Source organism: Corylus avellana, chromosome 5 (genome assembly GCF_965113065.1).
Source record: "Corylus avellana chromosome 5, dhCorAvel1.hap1.2, whole genome shotgun sequence".
Taxonomy (NCBI): Eukaryota; Viridiplantae; Streptophyta; class Magnoliopsida; order Fagales; family Betulaceae; genus Corylus; species Corylus avellana.
In genome coordinates, this window is record NC_142494.1 from 25,816,437 (window position 1) to 25,835,351 (window position 18,915).

At 37.6% G+C, this 18,915-nt stretch overlaps 3 protein-coding genes across 3 annotated transcripts; 2 read left to right on the forward strand and 1 right to left on the reverse strand.

Moving 5' to 3' along the window:
- Window positions 1-975: 975 nt before the first annotated feature.
- On the forward strand, window positions 976-2,051 carry LOC132182784 (uncharacterized). The gene has a single exon (XM_059596125.2). It carries the CDS (start codon window positions 1,052-1,054, stop codon window positions 1,664-1,666), a length of 615 nt encoding a protein of 204 aa, XP_059452108.1. The 5' UTR covers window positions 976-1,051; the 3' UTR covers window positions 1,667-2,051.
- Window positions 2,052-5,623: 3,572 nt separating this feature from the next.
- On the forward strand, window positions 5,624-9,062 carry LOC132180365 (Pentatricopeptide repeat (PPR) superfamily protein). Its single transcript, XM_059593161.2, has 2 exons — window positions 5,624-8,820; window positions 8,910-9,062. The coding sequence occupies exon 1, from the start codon at window positions 5,688-5,690 to the stop codon at window positions 7,473-7,475; it is 1,788 nt and encodes a 595-aa protein (XP_059449144.2). The 5' UTR covers window positions 5,624-5,687; the 3' UTR covers window positions 7,476-8,820; window positions 8,910-9,062.
- Window positions 9,063-12,643: 3,581 nt separating this feature from the next.
- On the reverse strand, window positions 12,644-14,359 carry LOC132183095 (Eukaryotic aspartyl protease family protein). Its single transcript, XM_059596492.2, has one exon. The coding sequence runs from the start codon at window positions 14,302-14,304 to the stop codon at window positions 12,985-12,987; it is 1,320 nt and encodes a 439-aa protein (XP_059452475.2). The 5' UTR covers window positions 14,305-14,359; the 3' UTR covers window positions 12,644-12,984.
- Window positions 14,360-18,915: the final 4,556 nt, after the last annotated feature.

Below are 18,915 nucleotides of genomic sequence, written 5' to 3' on the forward strand. Positions count from 1 at the left end.
TACTTTCATTTAAATTTATAGTACTCATTTTACAGGACTGACAATAGGTCACCTGATGCTGTATGATTGGAATTGCAGTTTCAGATTCGCAGGACACAGGATAAAATCCTCAAGGTTTTATTTTGCTCGACTTGTCTAATGTTCCCAACAAGAACTCCATTTACTGAGCACAGTAGCTCTATGTTTAATATTCACAGTTATTGGCAGCTTGATGATGGGAAAATCCGGAATAGGTCAAATGGAGAGGATCTATTTGATGGTTAAGGTTTCATTTTGTTGCATCTAACTATCCTCTTGATGGTAGAGAGTGGGGACCCGGTCCATTACTAAAACCTAACTCGAGGTTTATACCATTTAACCCATCATGTCAATGACTATATTTTATCTTTCGGCATGAGGGATTGCCATGACACTCATGGGTGACACTCATGGGTGGTGGAAATCACCTCTTTGTAGTTTTATGTTTTGTGTGTTTTGTGTTTTGAGTTGTTTGCTAATACTTTTTCCTTTCTATTAAAAAATTACCGTTACTAAAAGAGTCGTTTCCGTTTTCTTCCGGGCTACATGCAAAAAATATCAAGGGTCAATATTATTTCTACATGTAAGCTGCTCAACCATGCAATAGGGACGGTTATTATATGCATCTAATAGGACCACGTACGATGGTCAATAGCAGAATACCATGATAAGGACTATCCTTGTGGTTTCCTGCCATATAGGGCTTAGTTTTCCAAGTGACATAATCCACCTCAATGTAGACAAGGGACAGAATAGTACATTTACTAGAACGCAGTTGTCCTCGAGAGGACCCCTCACCCCATTTCCTACCTAACATCATGCTTCACTTGGCCCTAATGCCCATTTCGATTTAATGATATTATTCAATTCTGACAACACCACAAGGACCAAATGGCACCCAAACAAAACACCCCATGAGATGAAATACCTTTCTTGACATTTGATACACAACCACCATGGTAAAAGAATCACCAACTTTCAACCTTTTATAGCGTGGAACATAATTTTCCCACACATTCCAATCTCTCATGCTATGCTATCTACACCCTTTCTCATGAACCTTTTCATGGCAAGGAAAAAGGGGAGAGGCAGAGGCGGTGCTGCTGCCGATCAATTGGCGGCAGTGAAAAGCGCTGCATGGGCGTGGTACCAACGCGGATCGGGGTCAGAGGGGAAGCAAATGCCAGAGTTCGATGTCATGAGGACTCGCCGAGCCCCTAGACCGTCGGTTTTCAAGCTAGAGGCCATAAGAATAGCTGAAGAAGCTGTCGGGAAGGGTTCACAAACGCCAAGTTTGATCCGTACTGACAATTCTCTTCTCGATAGATATGAAATCGCGAGTATTTCCCGACGTTTGGATTGCCTTATAGAATCTAGCGTCAGCAACTCCCACAGAAAGTTGATAGGCGGAGATCATGATCATCCCCATGAAAATACGACGGTAGGGGATAATCATCATACTATTGAAATGATCAAGAAAAAGAAGAAGAAAATGAAAGGGTTTTGGGTAAGGCATGCAGTTACTTGTGGAACAAGAGAAGACGTAGCGGATGCAAGAGCTTTCAGGGATATCCGGCAACCTCAAAAGCTTGCACCACCGGTAGTTAGCCTTGCCACCTGTCGTCCACGGGCCACCCATGCCCGATAATCGTTTGACACGTATTAGAGTGTCGGAAAGTTGTACTGTAATTCTCTACCTCCCTCGGCTGTACTTTAATTTGCCAAGAGATTTACGTAGTACGTGACTGAAACAGAAGATCCGCAGAGAAAGGAAGCTGCTTAATTTGTTCGAGCAGAAGCCCACCATTGGGAAGTCATGCCCAAGCAGAGAGACTGAGGATTGAAGTCATTTTGCTATTTGGAAGAGACAAAAGAGGTGGACCTATTGGACGTCACGATTCACTGCCATAGCTTGCATGGGTACAATTTTTTTTTTTTGCTTTATTAATTCTATGTCACATTTTATTTTTTGTGTTGGTGTATTCATGAAGTGTATGGTTGGAAATGTTGTCAGAGAAAATAATATTATCAAAATGGTGTAATTTTTTACTCGTAAAAACTTGTGTTGTAGTTTTTTTTTTCAATTTGCCACGTGGTGGTTCTATGGGATTCATGTCGGATGTATTGTCTCTTGGGAAGGCTACTTGCTAATACGTACTCAACTGGTCCATCCAAATCATTAATGTATTTGGTGGGATCCGGTTTGAAGGGTATAACGAATGGTATCCGCTTAAATCTGAATAATCGGTAACGAACACAAGGCCATTACTTATTGATTGTACGACAAATTATGTTCCTTTCTGTCTTGGCGGAAACATCTAAGGTATCAAACTACATTATTGGAGAGAGAGATGTGAACTTTGAAATTTTTAGATTTGGCGATTCATTTGGATATATATATATTTGGTGAGTACATAAGACAAAGCAAAACAACGAGAAAAGAAATACAAAAAAAATCACACGAAGAAGACGATAAAAAAAACAGGAGGGTCCCTCCCACCGGTGATGGGAACCGAGAGAGTAGGAAAGGGATAACAAGAAATGTGGCTAGAAATTATTCTGGCCGCAATCCAATGTGCCGCATAATGGGCACATAAATTTGCACTTTAACCTTCTAGCTTCCTAGTTGCATGCACATGAATAGTCTATTTTACCAAAAATACCCTAATTAAAAAGAGAAAATTACAAAACTATCCCTCTAAGAGTTGGGATATGGGTGAGTACACAACCATCCAAAAATAAGGCAGCAAGAGAAGAGAGGGGATGACTGTCGTCACTCGTCACACCCCAAGAGAAGTGTAATTTACAGGGTTAAAGTGTAATTTACACCCTTAAGAGGGGGGGGGGGGGGGGGGGGGGGGGGTGGGGTGTGGGAGGAATATGCATATTTTAACTCGGTGCATTAAAGCATAAATGTGTGGTGAAAGACTATTTAGTCCAACCTTGGTGGGCATCAACTCAATCGGACATTAATTTGGAGCCAACCATTCACATTAAAGACTATTTACATAGCCTATCCATAACCTTATAAATGACCTCTTATCTACTCTATTTAATATTAACTTCAAAGAATAAGAGTAATATCTTGTCACATCTCACATGATAAAGGTGTGACCTAATGAATTCAATATTGCACCCCTAGCAAATAAACAAAAATAGGAAAGAGATTGAAAGGTCAATAAAATTATATAGTGTTAGAATATTAATTAAATGATTTAACTCGCATATTCTTGTCAGCTTAAATTTTTTAAATAAGTAGTGAGTTTTTTTTTTTTTGAAGAAAATCTAATTTCATTCAAAAGAACATCAGAGCTGGAGCTCTACATAACAAGAGCTAAACGCTCTAAATTGACTAAATAAAAAATATAATTACAAGTTTCCTCAAGCCAGACCTTGTAAGAAAATTTTTTTGCTGCCTCCTTTGCTAGTCTGTGCGCCACCATATTTGTTTCTCTCTTTACATGGCACACCTCCAAGCTCCTAAAACCCTTTAAGACTACTTTGGCACCATCAATGACCTGCCCATAACTATAGCTGCTTGACTCCATCTCTGAAAGGGCCCGAACAACGTGTTGTGAGTCTCCTTCAAAAATCACTTGTTTCAAACTTGTGTCGCGGCTAAACCCGCCCCTGATCGTCCCTGATGATCACCCCAATTCCAATCATCTTCTCCTTTGTGTTAATGGCTGCATCCCAATTAATTTTGTAGCTGTTATTGGGGGGGATTTGACCAACATAGCTGAATGGACGAACTTTGTACTTCCCCTTGGTTAACCTCTATCTAATTTGCTCTTGAGAGTTGAGTTTGATAATCCTCTGCATCTTGAACTAACCTCTTCGGGTGTAAGAATTCTCCTCCATGCAGAGCATTATTTCGGCGCTTCCAAATTTGATGGGCAATGATCCCCGCCAACTCAAGTTCCTCTAGCTTGCATTTCCCCATTAAATATTTCATCACCTCCATAAAATTCTCTCCAGTACAGCAGCTCTTTTGAAAAATCTGCTTGCTTCCACCCTATACGTCTTGGGCAGAAAGGCAATCCCACAAAATATGTCTTGTTGTCTCCACTCTCCCTGTGCATATGAAGTAGTTCCCATCCTGATTAACATTCTTCCGCTTAAGATTATCTCTCGTTGGGAGAATATTGCAACACGCCTTCCACACAAACATTTTGACAGCACTGGGTATTCTCAATTTCCATATATTGTCCCAAATTTTTTTCCTATTATACCGACAAGAGCTCTCACCCTTCAAAGGCCCACACCACTCTACCTCCAAGTGGTAGGCACTACGCACTGAGAAAACACCCGCATTGGTAGGGCGCCATATGAGTTTATCCGGTTGCTGATATCTACTTATTAGTAAGTTGCAAATAATTTCAGCCTCCTCCTCAGTAGTGATTTAGTATGATATTAAAGCTAAATGTTATAAGTTCAAACATTGCTCCATAATTCACTCCAAATTTTTAGTTAAGTGATTTAACATAAGAAATATATTTATGAAAATTCGATGTTACAGAGAACAAACGCGAGTGAAATTGGGTGATGAAACAATATTTGTTCTCATAATTTGTCAACAACTAGTTTACACTCTTTCGAGCAACAAAATGTTCTCTTTTGAACAAGTACTAAATTTGCTCGCTTCCCAAATTATTTTCTTACATTAAAGTCTATTCGATGAGCATATTATTTGTATAATTCATATGTATTATCATAACAATCAAGTTTCAACCGATTTTTGGTCTTTCAGCAAATTTTGCGTCTTGTCTACTTGGAGTGTTTGATTTGCTTAGGCCAGTGACAAAAAAGTCCTTACGTCATGTTTTTCATCTCGTTTTTAACAGAAAACTTGCTAGTTGTCATTTTATCCACATTAATTAAGCCAATAAACAATGCCATAAATATCCAAATACCCATCACCATGCTTCATAGGTAATTACACAAGAAAAAAGAGGGGCGGAGATCCACCCCCATTGTCACCCTCCATCCCCAAAGAGGGAGGCGGTGGCAGTGAAAGGTGGCTCCACCCCCACAGAGGGCTGCGGTGGGAGTTGCTTCACTCCCACTCATCTCTAGCTAGATGAAAAACTAGGCTACATAAGGGTAGGAGTGGAACTTTCCATCCTTGCCTCTTTGTGGGGATGGAGTCTTCCTCCATCGTCTTCTTCCACATTTTTCTCTTAGGTAGAGGACGGGGGTAAGAGTAGATTCTTTTACTTTTCATTTTTGCCTTAAAAGACCGTAGGTGGTTTTTAAGTGGTAGTTCAATTAATTGGGGATTACGCCTCATGAAACAAAAGTCACTAGTTTGAACATTTTCTCTTCCTATTATGCGGATATGTAAAAAAAAAAAAAAAATGACGATTAGTGGATGTCCGTGTTTATTATTATTTATTTTTTAATTTGACATGGACGTCTCCCCTTAAAAGTTGGATGGTTTATGATTTATCAAAACTTATTAGAGTAATTTTTCTTCATTTTATTTAAAAATAATAGACAATATTTAAAGAATTCTTTATATTTTTCCAAAAACAAAAAAAAAAAAAAATTCAGGCAATTTATCCTAGTCCATTTCCTCAGGTGTCGCTCCCAACTCTCCACGGGTCCCTCGTCATACCACCACCACCATCGAAACCTCTAAAACAACCACCAAAACAAAAGCCACAGCCATGGCGACCCTAAAACTCTCAAGAACCCAGCACTCCCTTTCTCCACCTCACAAAACCTTCTTCTTCTTCTTCTCCTCCGCCACAGTCTGGTACAAGTACACCCCTCCACCACTTCACCATCGAGACCCTATACTCTCGGCAATCTCTGAAGCCATTCTCAACACCAAAACAAAGCCTCTAGACTCCTCTCTCAGAAAACTCCTCCCTTCTCTCACAGCCACTCACGTTATCAATCTCATCAACTTCAACCCCTGCTCTCTGCCCCCCCAGTCTCTCTTCTCATTCTTCCACTGGCTCTCTTCCCAGCACACCTTCCGCCACACTCTCCACTCCTACTGCACCATGGCCCACTTCCTCTGCTCCCACAACATGCTCCCACAAGCCCACTCCCTCCTCCAATTCGTCGTCTCTCGGAAAGGCAAAGACTCGGCGTGCTCAGTCTTCGCTTGCATAGTCGAAACCAAAGGTACCCATTACTCCAATTTTGTGTTTGATGCTTTGATGAACGCGTATACCGATAATGGGTTTGTGTCCGATGCTATTCAGTGCTTTAGGTTGGTTAGGAAGCATAAGTGTCGAGTCCCATTTCATGGTTGTGGGTATTTGCTTGATAAGATGGTGAAGTCGAACTCGCCCGCGTCGGCGTGGGCGTTTTATAGGGAAATTTTGGATTGTGGGTTTCCGTCTAATGTGTATAGTTTCAATGTATTGATGCATAAACTGTGTAAAGAGGGTAAACTTAAGGAGGCCCGGTTGGTGTTTGATGAAATTGGGAAGCGGGGTTTGCGTCCTACGGTTGTTAGCTTCAATACTTTGATTAATGGGTATTGTAAGTCTAGGGAATTAGAGGATGGGTTTAGGTTGAAGAGGATTATGGAGGAGAGGGGAATGTCTCCGGATGTTTTCACTTACAGTGTTTTGATCAACGGGTTGTGTAAGGAGAGTAGGTTGGATGATGCAAATTGTTTGTTTGATGAATTGTGTGAGAGGGGATTGGTTCCAAATGATGTTACTTTCACAACTTTGATCGATGGTCAATGTAAGAATGGGAGAATTGATTTGGCCATGGAAATTTATAAGCAAATGTTGAGTAAAGGTGTGAAACCTGATTTGATTACATACAATGCACTCATCAATGGCCTTTGCAAAGTGGGAGATTTGAAAGAAGTATGGAAACTTGTTGATGAGATGAGTATAAGGGGTTTGAAGCCTGACAGGGTCACATGCACTACACTTATTGATGGATATTGCAAGGAGGGAGATTTAGAATCAGCCTTGAAGATTAGGAAGGGAATGAGTGAAGAAGGGATTGAGCTTGATAATGTGGCTTTCACAGCGCTTATTTCAGGGCTGTGTAGAGAGGGAAGACTTGTTGATGCAGAAAGAATATTGAGGGAGATGTTGAATGCTGGTATGAAGCCTGATGATGCAACATATACTATGGTCATGGATGGTTTTTGTAAGAAGGGTGATGTGAAGATAGGTTTTAAGTTGCTTAGGGAGATGCAGGCTGGTGGACATGTACCAGGTGTTATAACGTATAATGTGCTTATGAATGGACTCTGTAAGCTAGGGCAGATGAAGAATGCTAAAATGCTCTTAGATGCTATGCTTAATTTGCATGTGGTTCCAGATGATATTACCTACAACATTCTGTTAGAAGGGCATTGTAAGCATGGCAACCCTAAGCATTTTGATAAATTACGAAGTGAGAAAGGTCTTGTTCCAGATTTTGCTTCTTATACTTCGCTAGTTCATGAATTCAATAAAACTTCAAAGGATCACTAGAGGGGATGATTTCCGCGTGTGTTGGAAATTATGTGTCAAGGATAGCTGGCTCAGTGGACTAGTGAATACCAGTCATGTACATGAATAGGGAAGACTTGAGATGATTTCCTTAGTTTTCATCTCCCAAAAGAACAAAAATGAATAGAGCGACTTCAGATTATTTCCAATCAATGTATGGTTTCCAGTCATGGAGGAGCTGCCCAATCATTGCTTATGGACATAGGTTGAAGCTCTCTGACAGAATTTTGAAACAAGGAACAGAAAGTAGCTTTCAGTTGGCCATATTTGAACTCACATCAAGTTGTTTGTATGGCAAGAGTTACTGCAGTCAAGAGAGCCCATGAGAAAGTATCATCTGCAGCTAAGCCTTTCAATAGACATCCCATTCAAAAAGAACACATTATCGACATTGTGCAGATCCAGTGGGAGGTTGTAGTATGAGCTTCTTTTATTTCTTTCAGCAATGGAGCTCGAAAGCTAAATCATGATGGTGATGGGGATCAAATATATTACCTTTGATCTAGTTAGTTGTAAGGAGATTCCATAGATGGTTATTAAGTGTCTTGGTTTTCGGACAGTAGCAGGCTCTTTAGTTTGCTTGAAATGGGCAAGGTCCCTTGATCTTAGCAGAATATTCTGCTTTTTAACTTCTTACTTCTGATCCAGCATCTGGAAAGGATTCAGAAGTGGTGGAGGGTGAAAGGCATGGCAGAGTGTTTTAACATATAATGTGCTTACCAGTGGTTTTGTGTGAGCAAAGGCAGATAAAAAAAAGTGCTAATATATGCTTATGCTTGTCTAGGGGTTGCTTCTAGATGACATTATAGGCAGGTATCTACTAGGACATGCCAAGCATGGAAAGCCAGAGGATTTTGATGAATGACAAAGTGCCAAGGTGCTTCTGTTGGATTACAGACGTTATACTTCACTGCTTGATGAATTCATTCAGAAGATCACATAAGATGATTGCCACATGTCTTTAAGTAGGATGGCCTAGTTGACGAGTGAATGCAAGTTTGGCAATGGCTAACTGCCTTAATGGGGATGAGTCACATTGACAACATTCAACAGTATACAAAGTGGAAGATATTGTACAGAAATTGCAGAGACAACCTATGAGCCGGTTAATATAGATTTAGCTATGAATGTCCAAGAAATAACATTCCTGCTTGAATATCTTGGAAGTTGGATAATCCCCACTCAATTTTTTTAGTAATTGCTTCATAAAGGAGTCCTCCAATCTTTGCATGGATATTGGATTTAAAACAAAGGGCAACGATTTTGTAATATGAGAATTTCTTTTGAGTAATTGAGGGGATCTCAATCCGAATAATGAATATAGAGCGTAAGTTTGCTTGAAAACTGAGCTAAATTTAAGTTCAAGTAAGCTGAATTTGAATGCGCACAAATGAGATTGGCTTGTTGAATGTGCAGTCTGGTTACCTCAATCTTCTTGCCGTTAGCAACCAGCAGCCAACTCAGCAAGTTCATCCTGGTACGGTGGCTATTATATTTCATTCATTTTCATTGCTTTTGCATGAATAAACTTACCATTTTAATTTTATATGGTCTTAAATTGTTGGGATAATTGATAATTTAACATGGTATTCGTTCGAAATTTTGAATTTGAATCATGACTTCACAATTTTTTTTTTTTTTTTTTTTTTTTTTTCATTCTAGTTAAATATTCTACGTTCATGTGTTGGGTTTCACTTGTTGGGAGGGAGTTTAAGTCCACACATGAAAAGAGTGTTAAAAATTCAATTTACTAATTTTCACTAGAAATTTTGATTCAATTATAGTGAAAGAATATGTGTTGCCACAAAACTAAAGAATATAAATAGTCGGTCCATTCTATAACTCATATTATTAGTAAGAGAATTGCTACACTTATGTACAAATTTTACAAGAGATATGCTATAATCTAATAAAAATTTCATATTTTGCCCATAAAAGTCCATGTGGCAAGATGTCACATCATCTTCTTTTAGTTTTGTCTTTTTTCCTTCACAAAAAAAAATGTAGCATCTTGCTATATAGATTTTTATGGGCAAAATGTGAAGTTTTTATTAGATTGAAGCATTTTTCATTTGAGATATGTTATAATCTAATAAAATCTTCATATTTTGTTGGACTAATTTTTTATTTTTATTTTTTATTATTATTCGACGTAGCTCAGCCACATTGGCTCCACGTCAGTTAGTAAACTTCTCTTTGTAAAATTTGTACGTAAGTGTATCAATTCTCTATTAGTAATAGCCATTCCTATTCTTAGAGGAATGATTATTTTATATACCGAACACGACCTTAAAGTTGAAGCATGATTCTTAAGAAAATATTTATCAACTTAGGATTATTTCTATTAAGCAACTCGAGCGTGAAATGGAGGTATTAAACCTTTGAATAATGATACTACCATCTTTTTATCTCTTCATGATTAATTTGGCTTTTAAATTTACTACTACATTAAAATTTAGTAGTAAGTCGTTAAAAATTTAATGATGATTTTGAAAGTTATGTTAATTTTAAAATAATAAAATGATGGGATCCGAATACCCTCTAATTGAGGGGGAAAATGAGAATATCATTTTCTCTAATCTCAGCCCTTAGATGAATCTAAGGGTTCAAAATATTTCAATCTCCAAACTCAAACACAAACACAATCATATTGGATTCTATACCAAATTTAAATTAAAAAATTAATTATTTTAGAAACAAAATAAGAAAACACGAAGGGGGCAGGGTGGCCGCATGCCACCCCCAAATCTGCTGGGGGTGGCCTTGCGCAACCTCCAGTCACTCATGGAATGGGCAGCGGCGGTGAGCCACCCCATGGGATGGTTTTTCCTCCAATTGTTTTTATTTTTTTAAATAAATGTTTTTAATATTTGATATAATCAGATATGTTAAGTTTGTTTTTTTATTTTTGTGTTCCTAAATATTTTTAGACCTTTAAATGTTTTGAATGGCTAAAATTTAAAAAAATGAGATTTTCTAATTACTTGGAGGGATTCTAATCTAAAATGATGATACTTATAACATTACTGTAAACCCCTTTGGACCTTTAGTTGATTCTAAAAGACTGAGGTAGACAGATGAGGAGATATGGAACCATCTTTTAGTACTTTTTTTTTTTTTTTTGTAACAATCTTTTAGTACTTTTAACATGCATGAAAGCCGGAGCAAGAGAAAGATGCGACAACGTACGTTGCCAAATTACAGCTGCAACTTGGGGGGGTATAGTCCTGTCTTTTTTCCGATTTTTCTCCCAAGTCGGCAGAAGATTTTGGGTTTGATTTTGGATTTGGGAATTTGAGCGTAACCCAAAAACCAATTTATTATTGCGTAGTGTTCCTTTCAATGCATTAGATCAAGATGCACGCATAAATTTATTGCAAAAAAAGGAATGCGATTGAGTGGGCAGCTGGCACACAGTAACAGTGACAACATCTATATCATCGCTATTTGCTCTGACACGTCTAAATCATCAATTATTAAGATTTACGTCTACTACGTCTTCGTTGAGGTTGACATTTCTCAATGCCCAATATTGAAATCCAAGATTTGAAGGTCGGATCGATTAACAGGTGTCCTTACAACTCTGTAGGTAGTAGGAGTAGGACTTTGTCCACTCCGATGTGACTACACAATACACACAAACACATCTCCTATTCCTCTTCTACAACTCATTTGCCTTTCGAGAAATGCTATTTGGATTTCACTATTTTTAAAAAAGTAATTTAAGTGTTTAATAAAATTATTTTTAAAATTAGAGTTTTACCGATTTAATGATTGAATTTAGAAAATGGAGGACGAAAGAGGAATAAAAAATAAAAATAAAAACTATATATATATATATATATATATAGTATTTCTCTTGCCTTGCTCGGCGTAGAAAACGGTTCAAGAGTGATGGATGGGCCGGAGGAGAAAAGAACGATGGGGATGGGCTCCATAGAAGAAACGAGTGGACAAGTGGGGGACCAAAGGGGCAGCTAGAGCCCTGCTAGCACCTACAACTTCAAAAGATTGCTGGCTTCTTGGCTTTTCTTTTCTTTTTTTTTTTTTCTTTTTTTGGTTTTTTCAAAAAAGACGGAAGGGTAGGTAGGTTGTATTAAAATGTCATGCTCATCTTTGTTTCAGAAAGTGAGATTCTAGGGACGTGCGTCTCTGCGTTGAGAGCTTAATTGATTGCGTTTTGGTTTGGTTCTCGACTCTCGAGGATTTGGCTGAAAGTGAGATTTCGATCCATATTACACACTCCACTTTTCTCTTTTGCCAGCTGTTCTCCCTCTTCTCAAAGGAAAACCCTTTTCATTTTCATTTTCATTTATGCTCCAAATTTATTTATTTATTATCTTTTTCTTTTTTTGAGTCTTTCAATGCAGCCACGTGGCTAATCTGGTAAACGTACTTGTTCATTTTCCCCTCTGTGCGTCAAAAGAGCCTGAACGATATGATGTTTAACCACTCTTTTCTTTTTAAATATTTGGCCCCACTATTTATTATATTATTTATTTTCTTAACGCATTTAGCACTCGTGCATTTACCTTACCCAGCAATTATTTAATTTAACATTTTTTTTAATACTAGATAATTTGTTAAGTAAAACAGTAGGGAGTTTGACGGTGACATCGTTGCTTGCCGCCATTCTTCCATCTTCAATTTCATGATGACTGGTGAGATGGGATTGAGATAAAAAAAATTTAAAAATTAATGGCACGTGCTTGGGTAAAAAAGAGGGTAAAACCGGTACAAGATTTTTGAGTGGAAGCAGGTTGTGGATGGGTCGGCAAAAGAGTCCGAAGTAGCTGTCTTCAAGTGGAGCCCACCATTTCCTCGTAAAACCCTAGAAACAAAAAGCTCCATTGCCACGCAACACAAGAGCTGCCGGTTCTTTCTCATGTTGTCCATATAACATACTTTCCATGTGGGTAAGGCGATCAAATTTGATATTTTTAGGAGGTTCTCCTAGTGGGGGTCCCATCTACTCCTATTTTTAGCACCTATCTCTTTTTAGAGCATCTGCTTTTTTAGGTTTAATACTTATGATTATATACATTGCTCTCATCAAATCAAATCAAATTTTGAGGCAAAATGAAGCCAAGTATAAGACAAGGCGTCTGCTACTTTGACAACAATCTGAAGCAACTAATAACAAGATACTCTGAAAAGAAAGCCTCTTTCAAAAATAGTAATAACTTTTTTATGAGTAGTACTCCACAAACTAAAGCACAAATGCATTGCACAACTTATCTAAACATACTTCACATCCCCCCTCATATATACATTACTCTCGATTTTATAATACAACACTTGGACTGGCCCTAACCGTTGATAGTCACCATATCACATGGCCTTTTGATGATTTCTTTTCTTTTCTTTTTTTTTCTCTTTCTAGTAAGGTTGATTTGATATATAGACCGTTCGATAAAATCATCACACAAGATGACCCCACCCTGATATTTTATTTTGTACAGTGCTACACATTAATACACTCTGCCCCCCACTACACTGATCTGCTACAATCAGCCTTACCAAACCCAACTCTACGATTGGCCAGATCAAACTCCACCCAATGATTTTGCTGATGAAAATTTCCGATTATACTGCTCGCAGCCCCTAGCCTATCTGACCGTCCGATGCCGATGCATCGGACCCCACCTCCCACCTCAGCTAAAATCCGATTTTTTTCCACCACAATCTCCACCCCCTTACCAAATTCAAAAACCATGTCCCCTACCAGCCGTCCGATCTCCATCGCATTGCCATCAAAACACATATCGGACACTCCTCCGTAAACGTAACCCTTTTTTAGCTTCGGGCCCACCAGTCTCACTATCTCCTCCCTCACCTTATTATACGCCTCCTCCACCAGATACGTGAATTCGGACCCTGAGTCGATCATGGTCTGACCCGCACCGCTAGCGTCCGGTCGGAAAACGGACGGCGGGATGTTCAGCCGTTTCCCGCCAATTCTTATCCCTTGCATCGCAACGGTGTACGCCAGAGGGTCAAAGTTTGGCATCCGCTGGCTCTGAGGAAAAGTCAAGAGGTCCACGTACCTGAACCCGCCCGAATTCGGGTTGTTGCCGAGATAGAAGGACCCGGTTGGCAAGGCCCCGCGTCGAGTCAGGCGGGTGGGCACGCAGTACGAGAATTTCAAGATTTTGGCCTGGGAAGCAAACGACAAGCGTCCAGTATTCATTCCCAAAATACCCTTGGACTCACTAGAATCCTGAGAGCAGCCGAGTGCCAAAGGCGGGGTAACAAGGGAACGGGAAAAAGATAATTTTTCTCGGACGAGATTGCCCTCGGCCAAGGTCCCGTCTGCATAGAAGTAGGAGTAGTGGCAGAGGCGGTTTTGGTCGCAGGAAGTTGGGAGGGTAAAATCGGGAACTCGGGGCTTGCAAATAGGGTGGTTACAAGGGAGAACAGAGAAAGAAGAGGAAAGAGAGGGGTCAAACGACGCCGTAGGAGGGGGCTTCCTTGGGGCCTTGTTGTGGCACTGAATCCACGAGAGTTGGCTGCCAGTGTCCAACACCATCTCTTGGGTCTGCGGTGGTGTCCCTATGGGGAGCCGAACGATCAGAGCCACCGAATACGTGAACGTCGTTTTGTAGTTGTACTGTGGGGTCCTGAGCCTTGGGTTTCGCCTGGCCTGGGAAACGAGGGAAGGGTTGAGAGCTGTGGAGGAGGTGTTTGGACGGAGGGAAACTGAAATGAGAGGGAAAGACAGAGAAAGTGTGTCGTTTTGTTGTTGTTGGGTTGAGAGGGAAAAGAAGGTGAAGAAGAGGGAAAAAAGCATGGCCTTGTTGCAGAGAGCCATGACTGATAGAGGAAGAGAGGTGTGGAATTGGGTGATGGTGGGTTGGCGAAGTGGGGTTGTACGTATTTATACACCATTAGCATGGGGCGGAAAGGAACAAATAAACGCCAAAAAAGAAGAGGAAATTACAAAAAAGCATACGCGTTTTCTTAATTAAGCCGTTAGATCTTATGATGATACTTGTATTAAATGTGGTGAGTATGATTTACTCACTTGCATGCATGTTTCACAATAAGAGGGGCTTTTTGCAGCTTAACCTATAAATATAATAATCTTTTTTCCTTTTTCTTTTTGGTATTTTGCTTTAATCACCGTTGATCAAACTAAATTTGTATATCTCATTAGTTTTTTTTTTTGTCTATTTTAATTCATTTTACACGCATGTCTATAGCATATACTTTATTCCCACAAATTCAAATGACTAATCTAATAATAGTAATATAGTATATTAAACTTATTTTTCTTCGTCGTACCCTATAACTTGATTTGAAGAAAATTAATTGGCCATCCTAAACTTGCTCAGAAGCCAGAAGCCAAGGTTTTATTTAGGAGAAACTATATTTACCCATTCAATCTATCACTTAATTTGTAATGTTTCTTTCAATTTTTTAATTTGATTAATATATTATATTGATTTACCATGGGGTTGCAATGTCTTCTTTTCGCAACCCAAAATAACAAAAATACTTTCTATAAGATAAAAAATGAAAAAAATAGACAACTAAAAAAAAAAAGAAAAAAAGGCATTACTTCGGTCTATTCTAAGCTTTTTACTCTCTTTTTTTTTTAATTTTTAATTTTTATTTTTATGCATAGTATTTTTATTATTTTGGGATTGAAGAAGAGACATTGCAACTCCAATTATCAATTTTTAGTATATCTATTTATCGATACATATAGTGGTAGAATCAATTGAAACCTTCAAGGTGAGGCAAAAAAAAAAAAAAAAAAAGGAAAAGAAAAGAAAGAGAGACACAATTTGGAACCTTTATCTTTCAAGGGTAAAACCACTAGTAAATTAGCCAAATGGGTCCATAATTTGGTTAAATAAATCCATAGAAGGACGTGTAGCATAAGGGCTTTTTTTTATTATTCATCTCTCAAGCACAGCTGGTCTACAATCTAAGCGTTGAATGCCCCTTTATCTTTTTGAGCCATTTTATTAATTTTCCTCCACTAAATATTATTAATTATAACTAATATTTCTTAAAGAATATATTGTTTTTTTGTGGCTAACGATCCTTTCATATTATCTTTTGCAAGGAAAATTAATTTTGTGGGACCAATTGACTTGGTGGGTACCCATAAGTTACTTATTATCATCAAGACTCAAGAGACCTATTAAAAGGACAATATCAAAGTGATAAACCCCCAAAAAAAAAAAGATAAGATGGAGAGTATACAAAGTAAAGTTTGGGTTAAAGGACCATTCCCCACTATATATATATATATATATATATAATGAGCTCTCCATCAAAAATTTAAAAAATAATAATATTTTTTAATAGACTGTCATCCAATTAAGTTGACGTAGTAAAAATTAATTCTTAATTTTTTAACAAATATTAATCAAATTAATTAGTTTTTACTAACACATGATCGATTTGTATAACAATTGTGCAACATATTATTATGAGATACGCTTTTTTTTTTTCATTCTACCCACCATCACCCTGCCATCTCTTCTCTCTTTGCTTTTTTTTTTTTTTTTTTTTTCTTTGAAAAAATCAAGATGACAAGGTGAAGGGATGGTGGAGAGATGGTGAGTAGAATGCATTGTAGCATTCCTCTATTATTAGTAAATAGCATCTTAAAATAATGAATGGCTAGGACCAGAGTATTAAACGGGTGCGACGTCCTAAATGGGACAATGGGTCCTTTAGTTGGTCAACCACCCACCATGTACATGGATTAAGTGCTTTTGCGGGTGTCAGTGTTAGTGGAACCCCCTTGTGGGCTGTCACCACATGAAAGAAGTCTTGGACAAACTTCCCCGAAACCCCTTCTTTTAAATTTCCACTGGTAATTTCCTATTTATCATTCACTACGATATATCACAAATTATAGAAGAAATTATACTTATTTCTCTCAAATTTAATTTAATTTTTTTTTTTTTTTAAAAAAAAAGACGAATAATAAGGATGTAATTGTGTTCTCACATAATTAATAGGAGTATAATGAATATTTTACCATTTTTCTGTCGGATTTAAGGGAACATTCTAATGAAGGAACTAAGTAACCCCGCTCCCCTATTTTACTGGGAAAAAAAATAAAGAAAAAAGGAGAGGCAAAATAAAAGGAAAATGTGGTTTGAGTGATTATATTACAATTTGTGTGTTAGTTTGAGGAGATATATATATAGGAAGTGTTTGGCAAACTTTTTTGCCTTTTTTACTGTAGCTTAGGTGGAATGATATGGTACCAAGTTTTGAATTTTTTGTATTGAAAAGTAAAAAATTTTTGTTTTATAGTAATTTTTTTTATTTAAATAGTAATTAAAAGTGAAAAATGTATGAATTTGAAAAGGTTTGCCGAACACTCCACTCCCTAGGAGGAGGCTTTACTCTGTTTCAAAACCTCGTTCTGACATAAAGACAAGAACACATTTTGTCATTTTGGGCAACTTGCTGTTTCAATATATTTTTGTTGTTGTGTGAATAGCTTTGTTCTTTCAAATTGTGAAAGCAAAATTGTTTGGTCGTCAACTGGAATGATACTGGGCAGCACCCTTTTCATCAAAGCTGGAGTCCGATCAGAGGCCATTGGTTCTGCAAGTGGTCGAGTTGGTAGTCAACACCAGCTGGTTTGCACAAACACCACTGCTCAAAGTTCCCACTGCTTCATTGGTTCTACTTCTATCGTTGTCAGTCGAAACGTATTTCTCTTCGCATTCCACAAAACGTCTTCTTTGTAATAAATACTACGGTATTTTCAACAGAAGCTTCATATATATATTGTTTGTTAATTTCTTGGTAGTTTAAATTTCTGAAACTAATAGTTATTGACATTAATTAGAACCTTATTTTGACTGATATTTCTCTCTCTCTCTCTCTCTCTCTCTCTGTTTTGGTTTCAATTTGGAAGGCAGTGCAGTGCAGTTGGCTCACCTTTATTGGACAGGTTTGCCCGTGAGGGAGAGGGTGTTTATTACTTCCTTTGGATTTAGCTTAGAGCTAAAGCATCTCCACGTGATGCTCTAAAATACTGATGATAATTATATTTAATTATTATAATTATATTTACTACTTTCATGTGTTTTAGTTTTAATCATTTCTCTCTCCCTCTCCCTTAACAAACAATAAAACAATATTTAAAAAAAAAGTAGATAGTTGAATAAGTAATCTGTTAGAATTTGTATTAAAAAATAAGTAGACAAAATAAAAAATATTATATATTTTTTAGTAGCTAAGTACGTGCCGTAAAAAGGAAAATTATAACATATATGTTGCATGTAATTTTTTTAACGGTTTAGATTTAATTTAATCTTTTTTTTTACTAGGAAGAGAAAGAGAGTGGAGTTAAATCTAAACCATTAAAACAATTATAACACATGTATATATATTATGAGTTTTTTTTACGGCTAGCATCTAAGCCAACTCCCGTGAGTTATAATTCAAAACATAAAATACTTATACAACACTAAAACTCTACGATATGTCAAAACACTTTTTGGCAAAACATAATATATGGTGTGTGGTTGTTCCATGTGAAACAACGAACTGATGGAATGTGAGTGAAGTGGCAAACATGAATTAGCAGTAGAGACATTGTGGAAGAGACAAAAAATGAAAAGATATAAAACGACTGTGAATTGTTCACGGATTATGATCATAGTAAGAAAGTGATGTATCACGGGCTATATATGTAACCTCTAATGTACACGTATGTATGTTAATGAATGCAAAAGCAAGCATGCACATCTACCATTTCACCCACCTCCTATGAAGATATCCAAAATGTTTGAGAGGATCTTCTTTTTTGAGTTTGCATGCCTTTTTACTAGTAACCGCTCATTTGAAAGACACAAAGGGCCCCCATCACCATGAAGAAACCAACAACCCCTCTTCACGAGGCATGACACACGCATGTGCAAAGATACACATGCATGATAATTGACAGACATCCATATATACCACGCCATTCTTGGACTCAATGAGTAGCTCGATCTCTCTCTAGCTCTAGCTTGTAGTAATTTAATTTGGTGGTTGTTATTCTTTAAGTAGAAGTTAATTAATTATGTAATCAATTAATGTACGTTCACATAAGTGATCGATAATATTGGGGTATTATTAATTTTACCAACATTCTGTTACAAAATCACGTGATTATTTATTGCAAGATCTATTAATTGTGTAATCAATAGGGTTGCTCCACGTACGTACTCATATTCCACGTATGAGAGGCTGGCTATTTAACAACGACCCAACAATTATATCTGTTGCTAACTCTTTCATGATCAGTAATTGTCATGACAATTATTGTCACAAATATCTGCTATCTTCCAATAATATTGTACTCTAAGCAAGCATAGGATTAAGTAGTAATCAGCTGGGATCAAACCACGCCTAATGAAGCGGAAGTCATTAATTTGAATCTCCCTCTCCCTCTTAG